The 20484-nt window shown below is 41.7% G+C and overlaps 1 protein-coding gene across 1 annotated transcript in view; it reads right to left on the bottom strand.

Moving 5' to 3' along the window:
- DSG2 (desmoglein 2) overlaps positions 1-19279 on the bottom strand; it is a 34274-nt gene extending 14995 nt beyond the window's left edge. The window contains exons 1-8 of the mRNA XM_053913284.2: positions 19042-19279; positions 10643-10678; positions 9063-9197; positions 5557-5718; positions 5268-5412; positions 4403-4569; positions 2153-2290; positions 1849-2034 (exon numbers count right to left, since the gene is read on the bottom strand). Coding sequence (XP_053769259.1) covers positions 1849-2034; positions 2153-2290; positions 4403-4569; positions 5268-5412; positions 5557-5718; positions 9063-9197; positions 10643-10678; positions 19042-19080 — 1008 coding nt within the window. The 5' untranslated portion in view covers positions 19081-19279. The remainder of the gene's footprint in view (positions 1-1848; positions 2035-2152; positions 2291-4402; positions 4570-5267; positions 5413-5556; positions 5719-9062; positions 9198-10642; positions 10679-19041) is intronic.
- Between the last annotated feature and the right edge of the window lie 1205 nt (positions 19280-20484).

Here is a 20484-nt window from a genome sequence, read left to right as displayed (position 1 = left end):
CATGAGCAATACATAAGAATGCTAGTTTCTCCATATCCTTGCTGGTACTTCGTGTTGTCAATTTTTGGATTAGAGCCATTCTAATAGATGTGCTGTGGCATCTCACGTAGTTTTAATTTTCACTATTTCTAATGACTAGTCATGCTGGGTATCTTTTTAGATCTGTATCAGCTCTTTGTATATCTTCTTTGTCTAACTTTTCAATGGGACCTGATTATTGCCCTTATAATTTGGAAGAAATTTTTTGTACAATAGAGACAGTAAATTTGAAATTTTTTCAATCTGTGGCTGTTATTTTAACACTAATTTTAGGGTTTTTTTTTTAATTTTTGTTTTTGATTTCAGAGGGAGGGGAAGGGAGGGAGAAAGGAAGGGAAAGAAACATCGAATGGCTGCCTTCTGTATAAATCCCAACTGCGGACTGAACCTGCAACCCAGGCACGTACCCTGACTGGGAATTGAACCTGCGATCTTTCAGATTGTGGGACGATGCCCAACCAACTGAGCCACACCAGCCAATACCCTAATTTTACTGGTTTTTTTTTTGTCCATGTCCCCTTAGGTAGAAAAAACTATACCCTTTTTTGTGCCACCTTGGTACACTGAGAATACAACACTTCTATCTCTTTATTAGGGGACTGTTTCTCCTTGTGGGTGTTACAGGCCTTTTAACTCAGGCATCTAGCACGGCTGCACCTGTAACTGATGACTACAAGTGTGCTTACTTTCTTATGAGCAGACGGACCTATTTCATCTCTGCCGCCACCATCCATTTCTTTAATAATCACAACATGTGTCTTCCCTTTAAACACGAGGTACTCTTATTGTTTTCCCCTGCTCTGCTACCATGAACCTTGAAGTTAATTTTTCTCTATCTTCTTATACATCCATAAGTATCCTTATTTCTTTTACCACTGTTAGATCTTTTTCTGATCTGCCATTTATTAAGTTTTTGTAACAATTTGGAAACTTCTATAATCCATTTTTGTCCATGTGTGATTCATGAACTATTAGTATTTTGAAAGCTGTAGCTTTGCATTTTATTATAACATCTGATAAAGCAATTCTATCATAAACCATTTAAAAATACATCAATATTCTTCCTTACTCACTGTTAGATAAAACATCTATCCTGTAATTTTTGTTTAAAAAATTCTGCGTGGGTAATGAGTTTCAAATGCCTAAGACCCGTATGTTTAATGACTATTTAATTTTTCCTTTACTGATTCAAGTGAGTAGATGAGGTCAGAACATCACATTTCACAATACTCGTACTACTTATATTAGAATCAAAAGTGGATTTTTGTTATAAAGGCAAGTTCCTGAGCCCGACCCAATCCCAGATTATTGACGTTAGGGCCCAGGAGCCTGGGCTTTGGGCACGTAGCTTTACTAAACAATCCTTTGGCACTCTTGAAGCATTCGGACAACTGGTTTAGAGCTTTACCAAGTCATTATAGCTGTTGTGTTTAGACATTATTAATAAGACTTGGCTTTATTGTTAAGTTGTTCAAGTAAGAAATAGTTGGCTGGGAGACACTGAGTAGAGACAAGAGGTCATGGCGTGGGAATATCAGTCAGGCACAGGCTGCGAGACCGCAGGTGTGCTAAGCAGTAATGATGCTGGCATCACGCCGTCAGGTTAGGGTTAGAGTCCCCCTGCCTGAAACTAACTGTAGTGTGACCACATACGGACCACAGCCTTGGGCTAAGAGGGACGGCTCCTAGCTCAAAAAATTGTGGTGCCAGTTAACTGAGTATATAAACACTTACAAGTGTTTGGGGCTCAAAACACGGCAGTAATCTTCTCTGCATAACTTCTCCCATTCTTGAACGCTAAGTACTTACCTTAATAAGGGTCACAATTCCTTCATTAGTCTGAGTATCAGTTTCTATGCGGAAATAACCCATTTCATTTCCTGATGCAAATGTAAAATTTGCTAACCAATTATCGGAGCCTATTTCATCTGCATCAAACACTTTTATGCGCATAACTTCTACATTGGCTTGATTTTCTTCAACTATCCCTTCATACTGCAAAACATGAACACAGGATGTTTATTTCAATGTAACACAAATTTAAGTGATAGTATATTTAGATAAAACTGAAATATGAATAAGTAGATACACTGGTCATAAAAATAATAGTTACCATTTCACCTTTCACTTCAGGGAAGTTGTCATTGACATCCAAAATACGAATCTGAACTTGAGCTTGTTTTGCCAGCTTGTCCGTTATTTGTCCATTGCCATCTCTTGCTTCTACTGTCAGAGTGTAGCTGCTGTGTCTCTGCAGGGCAACAACAAATACCCAACTGGGGTGAAAGCAAATCACTCCCAAAGCTGTCTTTCCAGCTTACTGTATCATCCACAAAATAGACAGTATAATTTATTCAGAAATAATTTTCACGGCCTGCCATTATTTGCGTGAAGATGTCTATTTGCTCTCAGAGCTTTTCTAGAAGGGCAGAAGAGCCAGGAGCAGTTGTTGATAGTCAGATTCTTGAATATGTCCTTGGTGGCATTAGTCAAATTCTTAAACGGTCATTAGTGATATTATCAGGAAATGAGTCTCTCCTTAAAACAGCCTGTACCCAAGAGAGCTGTTTAAAATGCACTTTGCTCCACCTTGGAGGTGATGGCAGGGCCACAGGAAACTTTTGCCTCGCACTTCATTTTCAGCTAATAGTTAAGCAAAGAAGGCCCTGTCCCCAAGAAAACTTGTTTACACATCCAGAGAGAGAGATGATTCTTAGAGAGGGTGTCCTAGACAATGACATCTCAGATGTTTCGACAAGGTGAACCCTTGTCTTCCACTGGTCCCCTGATGGGTCCCCAGTGTGGCGGGATGCAGGTTAAGGAAGAGTGGAGCTGCCGGTGCCAGCACAAGGGGCTGCTCTGCGGGGCAGAACTACTCAGGGAAAGGCCGGATGGCAGAGGCTCCGGAGCCAGCTGCCTGGGCTCCAGTCCTGGCTGTGCCACTTACTGGCTGTGCTGGATGCACTTACTCCCTTTGACCCTCGGTTTCCTTCTGCATAAAAGGAGGATAATACATGGATCTGCCTCATGGGGTTTCTTGGTGGATGAAATGGGTTAATCTACGTAAATGCCCAATAAGTGACGGCCATTGTTACTGGCTAAACTTTCCATACTTCTGAAACAGCAGCCTATGGAAAAAAAAAAATCATACTACTTCAAAATAATACTTTTTCCATTCTAACTCCATGTGAAAAGGTATGGAGTAGAATTTTAAGAGCAATGAAATTCTTTAATTTTACAAAGATCTTGATAGAAAAGTTGGGCACCACCGTCTCCCTCGCTGGGCAGAGTGAAACCATCTTCCAAATAATACAAAACATACTGACTGTACTTGGGTGATGATTTATGTTTGATGACAACATGGTGCTCTTAGGGTTATCAACATTCTCCTCATGCACATTGTTAAAATCTTCATGTATACAGCATTTGTAAAGTCTTCTATCTCCCTTTTTTCTTCTAAAATTTTCCCTTTGATTTAGAAATAAATATGTGAAATGTTTGACAGAGCAGCCTTTAAGCAGGGTGTCCAACCTGCAGCCCAGGATGGCTATGAGTGTGGCCCAACACAAAATTGTGAATTTACTTGAAACACTATGAGATGTTTTTGTGATATGTGTTGTAAAGTACTTAATGTGTGGCCTAAGACAACTCTTCTTCCAGTGTGGCCTGGAGATGCCAAAAGGCTGGGCACCCCTGCTAAGAAACCTACTCAAATTTTCCTCCAGTTTGGGATTTACAATAATTCTTTCCCTTACGAGTAGTTCTATTCCCCAAACAGGGCTGCTATTTGTACCTTTCGCCCTTCCGCTGCATGTCTGTTACCAGCAGAAGAGTCTCCTGGTGTTTCAGTACAGGCCACAAGTTAAGGAACACTGGTTCAGAGATCTCTCAAACAGAACCCTGACTGGAGAGGCCCCACAACACTGCTGTCCTTACAGAACTTTACATTTTCTAGCAGCCACATTTAAAAAAGTACCAAGACACTGGTGATGTTAATTATTATAATATATGTTATTTAATGCACAGTATCCCAAATATTATTATTTCAACATATAATCAACAAAAATTGTTAAATGGTATATTATTCTTTTTTTTTCATACTAAGCCTTCCCAACCTGCTAGATTTTACATTTATAGCACAACTCAGTTTGGACTCATAAATTTCAGGGGTTCAATGGCCACAAATGACTAGTGGCTTCCATAGTGGACAGCACCTCCCTAGAAGGAGATAATCCCAAGAATTATCATGTCCTAGGAATGAGAAATACACAACAGAGTAGGAAAACTGAAAAAGAAATAGAGAGGGCAACCTGAAAGAACAAGGGAGAGTTTAAAAGATGAGAACCACAAAATACTAATTTACCTCTCTGTCCAAGGTAATACTGGTTGTGTAAATCTCTCCTGTATCTTTATTTAGGTAGAACACGGGAGAATCAGCAGGCTCCTGAGATACGATTCTGTAGGAAATTTTAGAATTCACAGAACTGGGATCATCTGCATCTGTCGCGGTGATCTTCATCACTAGTGTATCTGGCATTAGAAACAAAGGCATTCAAAATGAAACTCGCATGTTATTTTATATATCATCTCAGCTTGTTGCAAAATGGATTTCAGGTGCTTATCAAAAGCACAGTTTACCAAGATGAAAAAGTTGAATGGACGAGGAAATAAGTGCGAATGGATTATAGGAGTGGGAAAAATAAGATGAGGGCAGGGCCAAGGTTAATGCAAGGTTAGGGTGAAGTCCTGAGCACTTGCTACAGGAGGGACAGAAATGTATTTACAACAGTTATAATAATGAATACAAAGAAAGAACGAACAGATACAAATAGGTGCTTATTAACACACCGACAGCTCAGCAGAAGCACAGCTGTTCTTTACACTGTGATCAAAGAGAAATCTCTCTTGTTAATATTCATGTAGAACACTGTGTTGAATATTGTCATTGAACCTGACAGTAGAAAAAACAGAAGTCAAAGGTCAGCAAACTACTGCCAGTGGGCCAAAGCCAGCCAGCCAGCCCCCATATCTGTACCGAGGGTAAAAAAAGAAGTCAGGCAGATTGTTTTGAACTTATCACACACACAAAAAATTCCAAAGCTAGAGCAACAGGTTCTTTGCCCTGTGGTTAATACTGAGCCTCCACTAAGATGCAGGATTTCGTGTTCAGTTACACAGAGGGGTGAAATGACTCCGGGTATTCATTTACAAAAATAGCAGACTCTTACGTGCTGCGCTCAGCTCTTCCACAGACCCAGCAAAGACGTCCTGCGTGAACACTGGATCGTTGTCATTGATGTCGAGAACTTTAATGCGGAGCTCTAACGGTTTCTCTAGATTGTTTCCTTCTTTATCCAAAGCATAACCAGTTAGCTGAAATCAGGGCATAAATAATAGAAGAGGTTAGATTTAAGCTAAGGTAATTACACTACCATAGTATCAAAAATTAGGAAGACAAATTATGACTGTTACCAAAGAAATACTACAAACTAATAAATATAAAATTGTTGTTCTTACCAGAAAGAACGGTGTTTCTTCTCGGTCAAGAATGCTGGTAACATTCAATTCTCCAGTGTCTTTATTAAAGGCAAAGATACCAAAAGGCGGCTCTGTGATCCCTTTTCCAGTGTATCTGTATGTAATTTTTATTCCTTTTTCTTCTGCAATATCGGAATGTATCTAACATAAAAATAACAGGAATGCCTCAAGTTAAACTCTATAAATAACATGCAGAAATTTGAAAAAGAAGATTTCTTCCTGAAGTTGTCGTGTCACTAGGAGGGAGGTGGGAAGACACAAGCGCTCAGGAGCAGATGTGCTGGTGTCAGAGAACCTTGGTTCTAACCCTGCGTCAGCCACTCACGAGCAAGATGATACGAAAGACAGTTCCTCAGCCTCTCTGTGCCTCAGCGTCCTTGTCTGTGAAGTGGAGATCCTACTGCCTGCTTCTTAGGGTTGTCGTAAAGTTAAGATATTCTAAGGGCTACATCTTGGGGGTACCTAGATTTTAAATTTAGCACAGGTGAAAAAAAGACCTTCATACATCCACTTGATCCTCTGAAAAGTATGAAGAAGGCATACTTCCATAGAAGGAGGAAATTGGTCCCTCCCTTTCCTCCTTCAGACATCACCGAACCCATCACACCCACCTGCCTGGTCAGTTCTTCGTCCTGAAACTTCGGGATTACCCTTTCTGCCCATAGGCTTCCCAACATGCATTGGGGCTGGGAGGCTGCTGCTGAGAACAGCCAAGGGAACAGCAGATGGGGTTTCTAACCTGCTATACCAGCTCTGCTCCTGGAGTGAAAAGGTGAGCAGAGCTGACCCATGAGTACTCTTCGCTGGACTTCTGTTTTCTGTCCATCTACCTGTTTGTCTTTCTCCATCTTTGTGCTTCTGCTTTTTGCCAAGCATATACATATATATACACACATTGCAAAGAATATTCTAGATCTTTATGTACTGATTATATGTGTAATTCCACTCCTGTTAAAAATACAACGAAACTGTGTGTAAACATAGCTTGGTTTGTATATACATATTCATGCAAGTGTATGTAAGTAAACATATTTTTAAGAATTTCCTAAGGTCTAGAAGATACTAAACTGTTGACAATATTACCTTTAGATAAGACGATTTAGAAAGTTGGGGAAACTGAACAGGATTTCTTGCTTTTTATGTAAACTTTACTCTTCATAATTTGTATAGTTAAAATTAGTAAGAAGAAGAGTTATTGCATATTGAACCTCAAAGAATCAATGCATTTTGGGGAAACCTAGTGATAGAACGTGTGAACGACTCAGATATCTCAGAAAACCAAACCAAAACAAAAACTCCATTGCTTATATACACACCATTATGTAAAGCCATAATTAAAAATCTGGACTTCAGAAGGCTTTTATGGAAACATGTTGTTGGGAAATGGAAATGGTTGCCTTCTGGCTACACTGCTGCTCTGTCTTTGAGGGAACTATTCACGTATGATGTTTACAACATTGGGAAGAGGAAGTAAAACTTGGATATGACTGTGCCACAACACAAGCTGACACAGTGAGGGGACAGAGATGGGTGATGCAGGGAAGGGAACTCTTTAGGGAGTGACACTGGGGCAGAGGCTACAGGTAGAGGCTAGAGGCAGAGAGACACGGCAAATACCTGTGGGAGGGGATTCGAAGCAGAGGGAGCAGCAAGGGCAAACCGGGAGGGCTGGAATGAGACTGTATCAGCTAGGAATGTAGCAGGGTGGCGGACGGGGGCTGACTGAGGCACAGGCCTGAGAGGAGGAGGTCAAGGCCAATAAAGCCCAAGAGCTCTGTAGGCTGGGGTAAAGAGTTTATTCCTTCCACGGCAGCAGGAAGCTGTAAAAAGGGTCTCACTAAGGGGGGGGACATGCTTTGATTTATCTTTTCAAATGATCACTCTGGCTGCTTTTGGGAGGATGACCTACGGCAGAGTGGGGTTGGGGTGCTGGGGTGGGGGCGGCAAGAGTGAGAGCTCGGACACAAGGTCAGGGCCTTTTGGTAACACAGGTCAGAGATGACGCTGACTTGATCAGTGGGTGGCAATGGAGAGAAGCTGGCAAGCCTGTAATATATTTTGGGGTAAAACAGATAACACTTGCTACATTTTTGAAAAACTGGATGGAATTACAGTGCCATTTACTGAAATGGGTAGAATTTATGGAGAACGCCTTTAGGGGAAAAATCCAAAGTGCAGGTCTGTGCATGAGATACTACCATATAATTGATAAAAATAGGACCCTTTGAGAGTGAAAAAAGAATGATTAGGACAGGACAATGGGCATAAATCAAGACTATCTCAAGTGGGATAGGCGGTTACCCTATCTATCAGGTAGCAATTGTTTTCATTTTGAAAATTACTTTTTATGTGTAGAGGGGCAGAATATGCCACATCAAAATGTGCCACTTTGGTGTAGATTTATTTTGAGATGAAGGTAATTGAGAAGCAGCAGATATAAAAAGTTCTCTGCCCTACCCCTATTTGCCTAAAAGCAGGACATAAATTTGTAAAGGTGATTTCTCTCCCCTCTCCACCAAGAAGGACAAAAGTTAATCATCACTGACAACTTAGGCCCTTAATCATTTGGAAATGGTACAAGAAATCCAAATAACGAACTTTACTAACTAGCCTTTTTCTACCATTAATTTGCCAGTTATTTGCCTTTCCACAATTTACTGCCTCTGCAAATTTAAGGTCCTTTTTCTTTGTCTGTCATTTCTCTAAAAATGTATTGTTCCTTTCCTAAGATGCTGATAAGCCCAAATTCTAACCAAACCTCTGAGTTACTTATCTCTAGATACTCCTATGGGTTACATGCGTAATATACATGTTAATAAACTTGTTTTTTCCCCTCTTGTTAATATTTTGTCAGTTCAATAGGACCCCAGTCACAGAAAGTGGGACAGTAGCAGGAAAAAGAATTTTCCATCCCCTACATATGATAATATCTTCTTTTGGTTATTGTAACACTTTGTTACACAAAGATTCAACTGGTGCCAGATCCCTTAACTCTTAGTTGAATTGAAGCCCCAAATTATATACATCTTCACCAGTGATGCTGCATCTTAAAAAATGGGAAGGAAGATCTTAACGTTGGAAGTTTCTGCTAAAAATTAAGCTTTGCTAGTTTTCAGATACATCTGCAATATACAGAATCCCGTAGAAGCAAGGCTTGCTTGAGTGTGGTTGGTAGGGTACGTGAATGTCTCACACAAGGGGGACAGCAATTTGTACATTTCACCTAAAGTGTCATATGGTGTGCTTGAGTGTGATATTGTTATGTCACTGAATTACATGCTTCTGATTCTGTAATAAGAGTTTGTAATAAAGAAGGGGCGTTATTTGTGCCGGCCCCCCTGTGTGTGCGTGTGTGTGTGTGTGTGTGTGTACTCATTAAGTGCACTATATAATTATCCTTAAATTTAGAAGTGAACATAAAAGTCTTCTCCCACCACATTTTAGCAGTATGCATATATTTTCTGTTCCTAATCTTTAGAAGGTACCTTGGCGATTGGATTCTTTTTGGACAGATCCTCTCCTTCCCGAAGAGCCACCGGCGCGGTGATCCAGTCACGCTTCTGCCGCACTAAGTGAGTGTGTTTAGGAAGCGGCTTACTTTCATGTCTTGTGTTTAAGGCCTACAATGATACAATATTGCCATGAAATTATTAAGTACTCTAAGACATTAATATGGTGTCCTGTAATTTACTAAAACTCTAAAGACAGCTGTGCAAAGTTCAAGGTATTAATTTCTCATTTCTTAACAGGCTTCATTTTCAAAGAGGCAATGTATACACGCCAGCACATTCTACAGGAGTTCGACAGACTGTCTCCAAACCAGCAGAGCAGCAGGGCTCAGGTTCTATCAGTGAGAAAAGGTTTTCCCAGATCGAAGTGTTTAAAAGTTAAAGAATAATTTAGTGATCACACAAATGAACAAAAGAATTCTTTTCTTACTAGCTGAAAATAAAGTTCAATTTTTCTGTGGTTGCTTATATTTTAAAAGTGAATTACTAAATGTTTTAAGACTAAATCTTAGTAACTTAATGATATCAATTTTAAACTAGTGAAAATGTCAGTTAATGAATTTATTGTTGTTTAAAAGATTTTATTTATTTATTTTTAGAGAGGGGGAAAGGGAAGGAGAAAGAGAAGGAGAGAAACATCAATGTGTGATTACCTCTCATGCACCCTGCACTGGGGACCTGGCCCACAACCCAGGCATGTGCCCTGACTAGGAATTGAACCAGGGACCCCTTGGTTCACAGGCCGGCACTCAATCCACTAAGCCACACCAGCTAGGGCTGAGTTTATTGTTTTAGTCATGGGGCAAAGGATTAAATTGCCCATCTTGAGTTTTTAGACACTTTAAGTGGAAAATGATTCTATAAATTTTCAATTTGGTTTTAATAGATAATATATATTTTATCCAAGGAAAATTTCAACACATCTGACCTAGTATCTTAAGATCAGAAATGATTATTCTACTAGGTTTATCATTTTACTTATTTTATAGCTCTCTACACCATGTATTTTATTTAGAAATATTTACATTGGTCATCACTAGGTCATTGATTTTCTTCTCTGTTTTTAGTTGAAAGATCATTCTATAACTTTAAAAAAAACTAAATTAGGTAACAAAATATTAAATAACATTAAAGTTTATAATGTAAAACTTCCTTCTACATTTTCATACTTCAGAGTATTCACTGTTAACAACTTGACGAATGAGTATCTTTTATGATCTTATGACCACACAGTTGTACACGTGTAAAGGTCTTTTTCCTATAAAAATAGAATTTACTATACTTCTCATTCTGCCCCTTGATTTTTCATTCAGTACCTTCTCCCAGACATTCTTGCATGTACCATGAATTGTTATATCGTTCTCTTATTGGTGGACAGATTGCTCCCAAAATGGTGCATTAACATCCCTCGATACATGTTCCTGCACACTTGTTTGAGTGGGAGGACCTGGGTCTAGGGGAGTGTGTGTTTTTAATCTGGCTGAGGCACAGCCTCATTGTCTTCCATGGAATGAAGGCTGAGTTTAAAAGACAAAGTAATTCCCTTGGTTCCTTACCTCTAAACGGAGTGCATTTCCAAAGTAAAAGCAGATCTGAAAAATAAAATTATTTATTGTTAAGTACAATTTATCACTCATTTCAGTTTAAATATTTTGACAATGAATAACCTAGGATAGTAGAGACATTAAAAACAACAACAAAAAAGGTTTAACCACTACCATTCTCCTTTGTCCAAAGGAAACAAATTTTAAATCTCCCCTTCACCTCTTTGCCATGACCGGGGCTAACGAGAGGAATCTGCACTCTTTTTGATCCGTACGTAGTGCCTTTTCCAAGAAACTTGGAACACAAGCAAAATCTGAAAACCACAACCCAAAACTCTGCTGTTGAAATCTTGGCCAATCCCTCATGCTTTTCTCTTTATCTTGTGGTTTTCATCCATGTTCTCGGGGAACCCACTTACCTTTCCTCAAGGCCTTTAGTGTGAGATGCCTCCCACCACCCCGTCGCCCATCACCCCCACGGGTCATGCCCACGACTACCCACATCCAGACTTCAGTCTTCACCATCCTAGGTCCCACCACTCTTCTCTTTGGTTCTTATCAAGTACTGTCACATTTTGAACTTCATCATTACACAGAACTAAACACAGTTATGCTTACTCCAAAATCCGTACAATAACCCCCTACCCTGCCTTGTGACTTTTGCTTCACTTTTCTCTTGGCTTAACCCAAACCAGTGCTTTCTAATATGGTGGCTGCAAGTAAGTGGCTATTTACACTTACGCTTAAATTATTTGCAATGAAAAATTCATTTGCTCAATAGCCACATGAGGTAAGTGGCTTGAGACATGGCAGACATCCATCACTGCAGATGACGCTGTTGCATGATGCTAGTATTAGATTATCGCCAGCCATTCAAAGATACTGCTGGTCACTCAGAGATCCTTCATTCTCTCGACCTTCTAATACTCCTGCCTCACTTTTCCCCAACTTTGTATGCCTAGCTATTAATTATTCTCTTTGATTCTGACCCTGTGCTGACAGCATCGCTCCAGAGGGCACCAGTGGCTGACTGGATTCATCACACACCCACGCTCTCCAACAGCAGCTCCCTCCACAGGGTTGGTGTTGGTTTCTAGGGTGACCATACATTTCTGCTTTCCCAAGAGAATCTGGATGACACCCGAGGTGCAGGTACATCCTCTGTTAGCAACCCTTCTATTCTCAAAAGTGTGCTCATTCAGACCATGAATTACACAATTGTCTTATCTTCGTCTCTCTTATTGTATCCCTATCATACGCACTATTCCAAACTTCCCAACTTAAACCTAATTACCTCCCAAAGGCCCCACCTCCAAATACGATCAAATTGAGATTAAGGATTTTACATATGAATTTGGAGAGAACACCAACATTTAGTGCATAACAACATGTAACAGAATTTTGGCCAATGAGATATCAGGGGAGTCTGGAAAAAATTATCCTCACTGATAGGAAGAGAAGCGTGTGCAAAGCTCCCGTCCGCCTGCTTCTGGACATTGTTCAGCAAGGACACGCCTTTTGGAATGGCTTCCGCCATCTGTGACCAGGAGGACGAAGATAATAAAATGGCAGAGAAGCCAAACTGAAACTGTAGCATCTCTGAGTTACAGAAGTGGTTGGATCTGGAGCTCCCCCACCTCTGATCCATTTCTTCAGATATTCAATATTCCCTTCATTTAATCCACTTTTAGTTGGGTTTTGTTACTTATACCTGAAAGCGACTTAACTGATACATCCACTTGGCATGGTTATTATGCAAATTAAAAGAAATAATGTAAGTGTTTTTATTGCAAATGTCTGGCACATAGTAGGCACTCAGTAAATAGAATTATGATGGTATATCCTCAATTCCAAGACTTGCCTTTTCCTCATCTTAAAATTTCTGAAATTTGGATTTATTCATTCATGCCTTCCATATGGACTCCCACAATATGCTAAGTAATAGAATGTTCTTAGATGTTGAGGAGATATACAACAATAGACTGTGATAAGAGCTGTGAAGAAAATCGAAGCAGGGGCAGGGTGGGAGGGAGTAATTTAGGACTCTGAGGAAGCTCTTAGAAGAGGGTGTCTCTGCAGAGACCGAATGGAGGGAGGGAGCAAGTCAGAGAGAGCCCTGCGAAGGGAATAGCCAGGCCGTGGCGTGGGATGATTGCAGCGTGATCAAGGTTGGTGCTGATAGAGGAAAGAGAGTCAATGTCATGGCTTCTGGGGTGCTGGTAATCCTGTTGCTGGTTATGAGGTGTTCAGTTTGTGAAAATCCAGTGAGTCAGCACACTGGTGACATGTGTAGTTTTCTGTATGTTATACTAAAAAGTTACAAAAATCCGTGTGCACCTTAAAGCTGAGGGCGTCTCGGAATCTATGCAACAGTGCTGCTATTTGCTGTTTAAAGCACCTATTGCCGTGGTTTGTTTTCATAGTCACTTAAGGCAGGATGGACTGACATATTTGCTCTACATCCACTGGACAAAAACCCCAAGAGAACTGTACCAACATTCTGTCAATTGTGGAACTGTTTATTTGATTTTAAAAAGTTAAGATCTTAACTACTTTTTTCTAAAGTACATAATTTGGATGTTTCCTTGGGACTCTGTATCATGTAAAACACATCGTTAACTTAGAAAAGTGGTTCTCAACTGGAGATTTTGCATAACCCCACCCCCTCACTGGGATATTTGGTCCTGTCTAGAGACATTTTTGGTTGTCTAAGGAAGGGTGGGATGGGGATGGGGAGGTGAGAGCCACTGGTTCTAATGGTAGAGCCAGAGATGCTGCAGGTCTACAATGCACAAGGCAGTCCCCCGCCCCCGCCCGGCATTATCTGGTTCCCAAGGGTAAAGTGCCAAGCCTGAGAAATCCTGATGTAGACCAGGTCTCTCTGATTGGAAATTACTGTAGTAACTAGGGTCATGGAGGTACTGCAAGTGCCACAGGTCCCTGAGGATTTATGTAAATTTTCAAACTGGTGGCCTACTGCAGGCCATATAAATGAAACCAGTGACACCCCCTGTCTCTGTCCTCCATTGCCTCTCCTTCCCACTTCCCTGGGAGGATTTCCGGCTCTGTACATCTGAGCGGCCTCCTGTAGGGTTGCTGTGAATGGCTTTCAGGCATTGGAAGGGTGGCTGGACAAGATAATCACTATGGTTTTTCCCAGGTATGAAGTCTGTAGCTCTTTTTTTTTCTCACAAGGAACTTGGTGATAGAAAACTTCATGTGCAACATTACTTCAAGACTGAAGAGGCAAAGGAAGCTTTGAGTCTCTGTATCTGAAGACTGGAAGATGGACCGGATAAATCCTTCAAAAGCATCCCTAATTTACCAAAGTTTTAAAAATTAAAAAAAAATGATAATTCTACCCTTCAATCCTATACATCTTGTAACAACTGGCCTTCCTGGTAACTGGCAAGAAAATAATTTGGTTTTGGAGGAGGCATGAGGGAAGATCAGAAGTCACTGCAAAAATACAATCAATCAATGTGCTCTTTGTTCTCAAGGTCGGCACCTTTAATAATTACTTCCTGTTCCCAAGTCACCTAGACATGTTTAAAAAGCAGAATCCAGGAAGGAGGTCATATGAGGCAGTGGATTGCAGCTCCTTCTGGCTGGTTTGTCCTTGAGGAGGGAGTCTACACAATTTCTTGTTTTATGCTTAATGTTGTAACTTATTTAGAAAATCTCAACTTAAAAAATCCACCTTATCGATGATTCACACATAAGCATGATTCACAGAGACACCACACTCAACAGCCAATTTAAACAAACACATTTTTGTTTTCACAGCTGCTACTTTAGAAAAAAAACTCAGCCAAGTAAAGTAGCATTTTGAACTTTGTTTTGAACTCTGAATTTGAAGTTTAGATAGCAAAACTACATACTTTTTAGTGTGTACTTTTTAGGGCCACATACTTTTTAGGGCTCCCTCTGTGGGCTCCAGGGTGCTACGTGCTGTTTTATCATCACTCTTCCTACCCTCACCCATTCGGGAAGTAGCCATTTGCTTGTTCACTAGACTGTGAGCACCATGAGGGCTGAACATGTCTAACTTTTTCGTGGCCTCCCCACGTGCATCACATTGCCTAGCCTCAACCAGGGAATCACTAAATAGTGGTCATGGGTGGTTAGCGTCTACAAAATGTATTGTTTTGGTGGGCATTACTCATCTTGCCATAGACTGTGGTATAAATCCTGGTGTTCCAGCTTCCTTCACCCTATCACCAAACTTTGCATATGATAAAAATACAAAGTTTGCATTTTTATCATATGCAAATTTTTTTGTAAGTAACTTGAAATAAGCAAAAATAGTGCAATGTCATCTGTGCTATTCATCTGATACTTTAAGATAAACTTAGCTAAGAAAATCATCTTTCATTATATATAAAGTATATACCTGAAAGTGTTTTAAGCCTTTAAAATTTGTGGCACATTAAAAGACAGAAAAAAAGCTGATTAAGAAATGCTCAAGTTGATTTAAAGCTCATTAATAATTTCAATTAAGGTTTCTGATTTTTAGCACAATTTGACAGTTTTAAAAATACCAATTCCTATTTAATGTATAATTTCCTTCCATGTTAATATTTGCATGCTTCATTCATGAATATACTATTCTGCAAAATTTCAGTGGGTAATGGTCACTCTTAGACCTGTCTCGTAATGAGATTAATGGGAAGTTTCTATCAATACATATCTCAGAGTTGGAGATTTAAATTTAGCTTACTAGCTATTTCTAATAACCAGGGAGAATTCAGACCAAAAATGCTCATGCTTTTTTGTAAAATACGTTCTCTAAGTTTGTAATTATAGAAACTTCCATTAAGACTCGCCATTTTCCAATTACCTATTAATTTTTAAAAACAAAAACAAATGTGAAATTATGCATTCTAAAATTCCTGGATATAACTGATTATTCTTATAGGCCTCAGTGTTTATTATCTAATTTATACTTGAATTTATTCCAAAATCTGTTATCTGGTTGCATATTAGAACATTGTATAACTCTGATTTTACTGATAATTTCTGGGTTGAACTATGCCTCCCCCAAAAAGATAAGCTGAAGTCCGAACCCCCAGTACTCAGTATTTAGGAAACAGGGTCTTTGCAGATTCAACCAAACTGAGGTCATTAGTGTGAGCCCAGTATGACCAGTGTCTTTACAACAAGGGGATACTGGATACAGACTCAGACTTGCACAGAGGGAAGATGATAGGAAGAGACACAGGAAGAATGCCATGGGAACACAGAGGATTGGAGTGATGCATCTTCAAGGCAAGGAACGCCAGAGAATGCTGGAAAACCACTGAACACTAGGAAGAGACAAGGAAGGGAACCTACATGTGTCAGAGGGAGAATGGCGCTGCCAACACCTTGGTTTCCGACTTCTAGCATCTAGAACTATAAAACAACACATTTCTGCTGTTTTAAGCTATTCAATTCTTGGTACTGTGTTTCAGCAGCCCTAGCAAACTAACACGCTAGTAGATGTCACTGTTCACAGTACAGTTTGCTCTCACTGAATCCTTAAAATGTGGTTTGACTTTAAAGGACAAGCTTCATTAGTCCAAGGCAAAATTGAGACGAGCATAAAAAAAATCTCTCCCTTGAATGCCCTCTTTAGCAGCCTGGTGAAGCCCATGGACCCTTTCTCAGAATGTTTTTACATTTATAAAATAATATTTAAAAAGCCATTGGATTAGGAATGAATCCAATTATGTTGAAGTACTTCTCAGAATTTAAATCTCACAATTTAGTGATGAGAGTAAATGGTATTTTGAGATAACTATAGTATGACGTGAATTCTATTGTGCCAAAGTCACAGGTACTGTTAATGTTATTGCAGTATCTTTCCTACACTTATAATGTAAAGAAATGCTAGACTTTAGTTACAGGTTAGTGAAAATAGATAGTAATTTATTCCCAGCCCTGTCTAAGGATGCTCTGAATTTTATCTATGGACCATTTAGGAGTTGGTAGATCCCAAGTGAAGAACTCTTGAAGAGAAAGATTCTGTGCCTTTATTCACAAAATTATCTTTTATCCATTTAGATGGAGTTAGTCTATATGGCTGTGTGGTAGCTATGGGCGTATCACTCAACATCTTCTGGTGTGTGAACTGCAGAGGGAAGCTGAACCCACATATCAGATCCCCTTGAAGCTAAGGTTCTGAATATGATTTGGGTTCAATCAGTACTTACCTGAGTGTGAAAGAAGGAAGTGAAGCAGAAGCCACGTGTCTGCTGTTTTTGCTAGCAAGCTTGGATGTGGATGTAGCTGGATTTTTGAGGCAGCCTTATTATGGCGCTAGTGTCCACCACTAGATTCATGGGTGCCAAGAGGCAGGGTACAGGTATATTTAGTTGGTATGGTTCCTGGCAGTTGTGGCATGGTTCTGGGAGCTGGCAGCAACAGTATCCTAATCACAGCAGCTCCCATACTGTGAGAGTGGCAGTGTTTCCGGCTCACAGGAGAGGCAGCCCCTCCCTAAGTACTTGGGTCCTGCGGGGTGGCATTGAGGTCATTACTGATAGCACAAACCATAGTCTGTTTCCTGGATCCTCCCTAAACTTATGTAATCAACTTAATGTCCTGAAATAAATCTCTTCTTGCTTCAACTAGCTAGAGTGAATTTTTATCTGCAACTGAACTCTGGCCCATACAGACTATAATTTATATTCCCTTCTATAAAAGACCTGTTTCCTTAAGAAGTAGTTCTGTCCGATGAGTTGACTACACAGATGGCCCCTGACTTACAGTGGTTCAACTTAACGATGGTACGAATGTGATAAACATTCAGTAGAGAAACCATCCTTCAAATTTTGAATTTTGATCTTTTCCCAGGCTAGCGATGTGTGACAGATACTCTCCTGATCCTGGGCAGCAACCGTGAGCTGCACCTCCTGGTTAGCCATATGGTCACAAAGGCAGACAACCAATACTCTAGAGTATACAGTCATGCCCACACATTGATGTTTTGGTCAACAATGGACCACCTTATATATGATGGCGGTTTCATACGATTAGAATGGGTTATAGGCAAAAAGTTTGTTTGCAATGTTGAAAGAAAAGGCTGGCAACAATGTAGAATTTATCGCGAGCCCTGGGTGGTTTAAACAAAAGAGGCTTAACATGCTGTCCACCAGCACTGTGCCCAAACACACACGAAAGCACACACACTTGTGTGCATAAACTCACTTCCCTTCCCTCCATTTCCCTTTCTCTCTCTTTCCTATCTGTCCTGCTCCTCCCTCCCTCTCCTCCCCAATCCCTTTTATTATTTGTCACCTCAGGCTTAGTTCTCTGGGTCTCTTTGGATCTCTGCTCTCCCCTTCTCTCTTCTCCTTCTTCCTCCCTCCCCCTCCTGATGTCTACTTCCTGTCCAGAATCATCTCCCTAGCAGCTAACTCCTGACTCCCCAAAACACACATACACATACTTTTTTTATGCTGTGTACTTTTAGATACACAAAAACCATTCTGTCCAGAATTCTGCTCTGCTTCAGCTAGTTATAATCACTCTTTAAGGAGCAATTATTGCCAAATTACAATAAAAATATTAAATTGCTAAAGTAAAAAATATGCTTATTTTAGCCTTGGCTGGTGTGGCTCAGTGGATTGAGCCCCGGCCTGCAAACCAAAGGGTCGCCAGTTCGATTCCCAGTCTGGGCACATGCCTGGCTTGCAGGCCAGGTCCGCAGCTGGGGGCACATGAGGGGCAACCACACATTGATGTTTCTTTCTCTCTTTCTCCCTCCCTCCCCCTTTCTCTAAAAATAAATAAATAAAATCTTTCAAAAAATATGCTTATTTTAAAACACCAACATTGTGAACTTTAAGTTAAAACTATCATTCTTTGTGTGGGTGATTTTAAAAATGTGCTTAAACAAAAACGTTTATTAAACCGAAAGATACATTTAAGGCCTTTTTTTTTTTCTGCAGTCTAATAACAGGTATTTTTGCGGTTTCTCTGGTTCAGTGACGTGCACCGGTGCACCTGGGGAGTCGTAGAAAACATAAGCGAACCTGGAAGAAGGCACGTCTGCTGCCTCTATTTGCCTCCATGTTTCCGCAGGAAAAGACTCCAAACAAAGCCACAGATCCCCAGGGAAGGGGATCCCCGCTTCTGGGCCCGCTACACCCGCAGATCATTGACAGAAAAGGTGTAGGGTTTTGGGTACGGCAAGAAGTGGAACGTGGAAAGGTTCCAATCCACCCAACTCAGCCCCAGCAGTTTTCCCGAAGCCCCAGGGTTCGGGCTCGCGGTCGCCTGCCCAGCCCTTCCCACCTCCAGGCACAAAGAAGGAAAGCCGGGCAGGTGGGGATGGCTGCAGCGGCAGCGGGCGGGTCGGGACGCGAGTCTGGCGCCCGCCGATGCCCTGGCCTGCCCGGGCTCCGCGTCCGGGTTGGCACACTTACCAGGAGAAGCAGCAGGGCGGCCTCCGCGTTCCGCGCCATCGCGCCCCTGTCCCCGCCGCGCCCTGGCCTCGGGCCGCGCGTTCCGCTCCGCGACACCGCCCGAGCCGGGTCCGGGTGAGCGCGCTCGGCCCCTCCCCGCCCCGCCTCCCGTCGCCCGCGGCGCCCGCGCCGCCCGCGCCGCTGCCCGGGGGTGAGGTTCCCAGTGTGGGCTCCCCGGGAAAAGCGATCGTGGGTCGGGGGAGCTGCAGGCGTTGGGGTGGGGAATTGGCAGAGGAAGAAGGCTCGCGGTGACTCCCGCCCCTTGTCGAACGCGCACCTGGGACCGTGATGTCCCCGCTGGGGGACTGCGGGTGGCAGGCCCCGCCCCGCGGTACTCTTTCCCAGTCCCCTCCTCCCAGGAGAGGGGACGGCACTCTGGGCCCCCAGGCAAGGCTCGGCCCTAGCGCAGATCTCTCTCTTTCTGCCATAGGGAGCCGTGGTGTCCCGCGAGCGGGCCTGGCCGCCCGAGGCCGCCGAAAGGCCCGGGGCTTGGTGAATGTGCTCGGGCCCAGAGCTCAGGTGGCGCGAAGAAAGACGAGTGACGTGGGAACCCGTGTCCTCACTGCAGACGTGGTGCGTGGGGCCCACCCTCAGGGAGCAGAAGTTCTGGGGCAGGATTTCAGGTGGCTCCCTCCGCGAAGGCTTTTCACCAGTTTCCAGAGGACCCTTAACTGCATCCGACAGGTTTGCAGTTTCTTTGGCCGAAGGAGAAATTTATTAGAAAAATTACAGAGGATCTAAGCGGACAGTTCTGTGACCCCTTTAAACTAGACTCGATTAGGACAAAACTCTAAAGGTGTTAAGGGGAAAGGTACACTCTTCGATACGATCTACAAACGCTCTTACACGAAGCGTAACGAGAGGTCGAAATCCTCCCTCCGACAGATACTAACTCGGTGGCCTGGGCAATCTCTCCGTGGCTCACTTTCCAGATCTGTCAAATTGGATTAATAGCTCTCAGCACAGGGCTCTTCTAAAAATTAAATCGGAAAATCTCTGTGTGACACACTAGGCAGAAAACTCTGCAGTGTGTAGTGCATAAGGGTGTTAGTATAATGATAATTATTCTTGCAAAAATAAATGTTAACTTGAACTCTTCTTAAAAAACAAAAACACTAGCATCAGCAGCAGATTAGGAAATTTATAAGAAAGGTTAACTATTGATGTTGGAGTAATGGAACAACCTATAAAAATTTAAAGGGTTGATTTGCTACTAGAAAAATTTAGCCAAAATAGCAGAGTACCTTCTGTGGTCAAAAGTGCCTTCATCTCCCCTCCCCCCCAGGATCTCCTACCCTTCTCTCTCTAGTCCTGTTCTTCTCAGCCATCAAGAACCAGTCTCTCTTGAAGCTGAGAGAACCACATTCTTCTCTGTTTGTCCAGGGCTTAACTCCTGAGTGACTG

The sequence above is a fragment of the Desmodus rotundus genome, chromosome 10 (genome assembly GCF_022682495.2).
Source record: "Desmodus rotundus isolate HL8 chromosome 10, HLdesRot8A.1, whole genome shotgun sequence".
NCBI classification, from domain to species: Eukaryota; Metazoa; Chordata; class Mammalia; order Chiroptera; family Phyllostomidae; genus Desmodus; species Desmodus rotundus.
The sequence above is the reverse complement of the archived record's forward strand: the minus strand, read 5'-3'. Positions and strand labels throughout refer to the sequence as shown.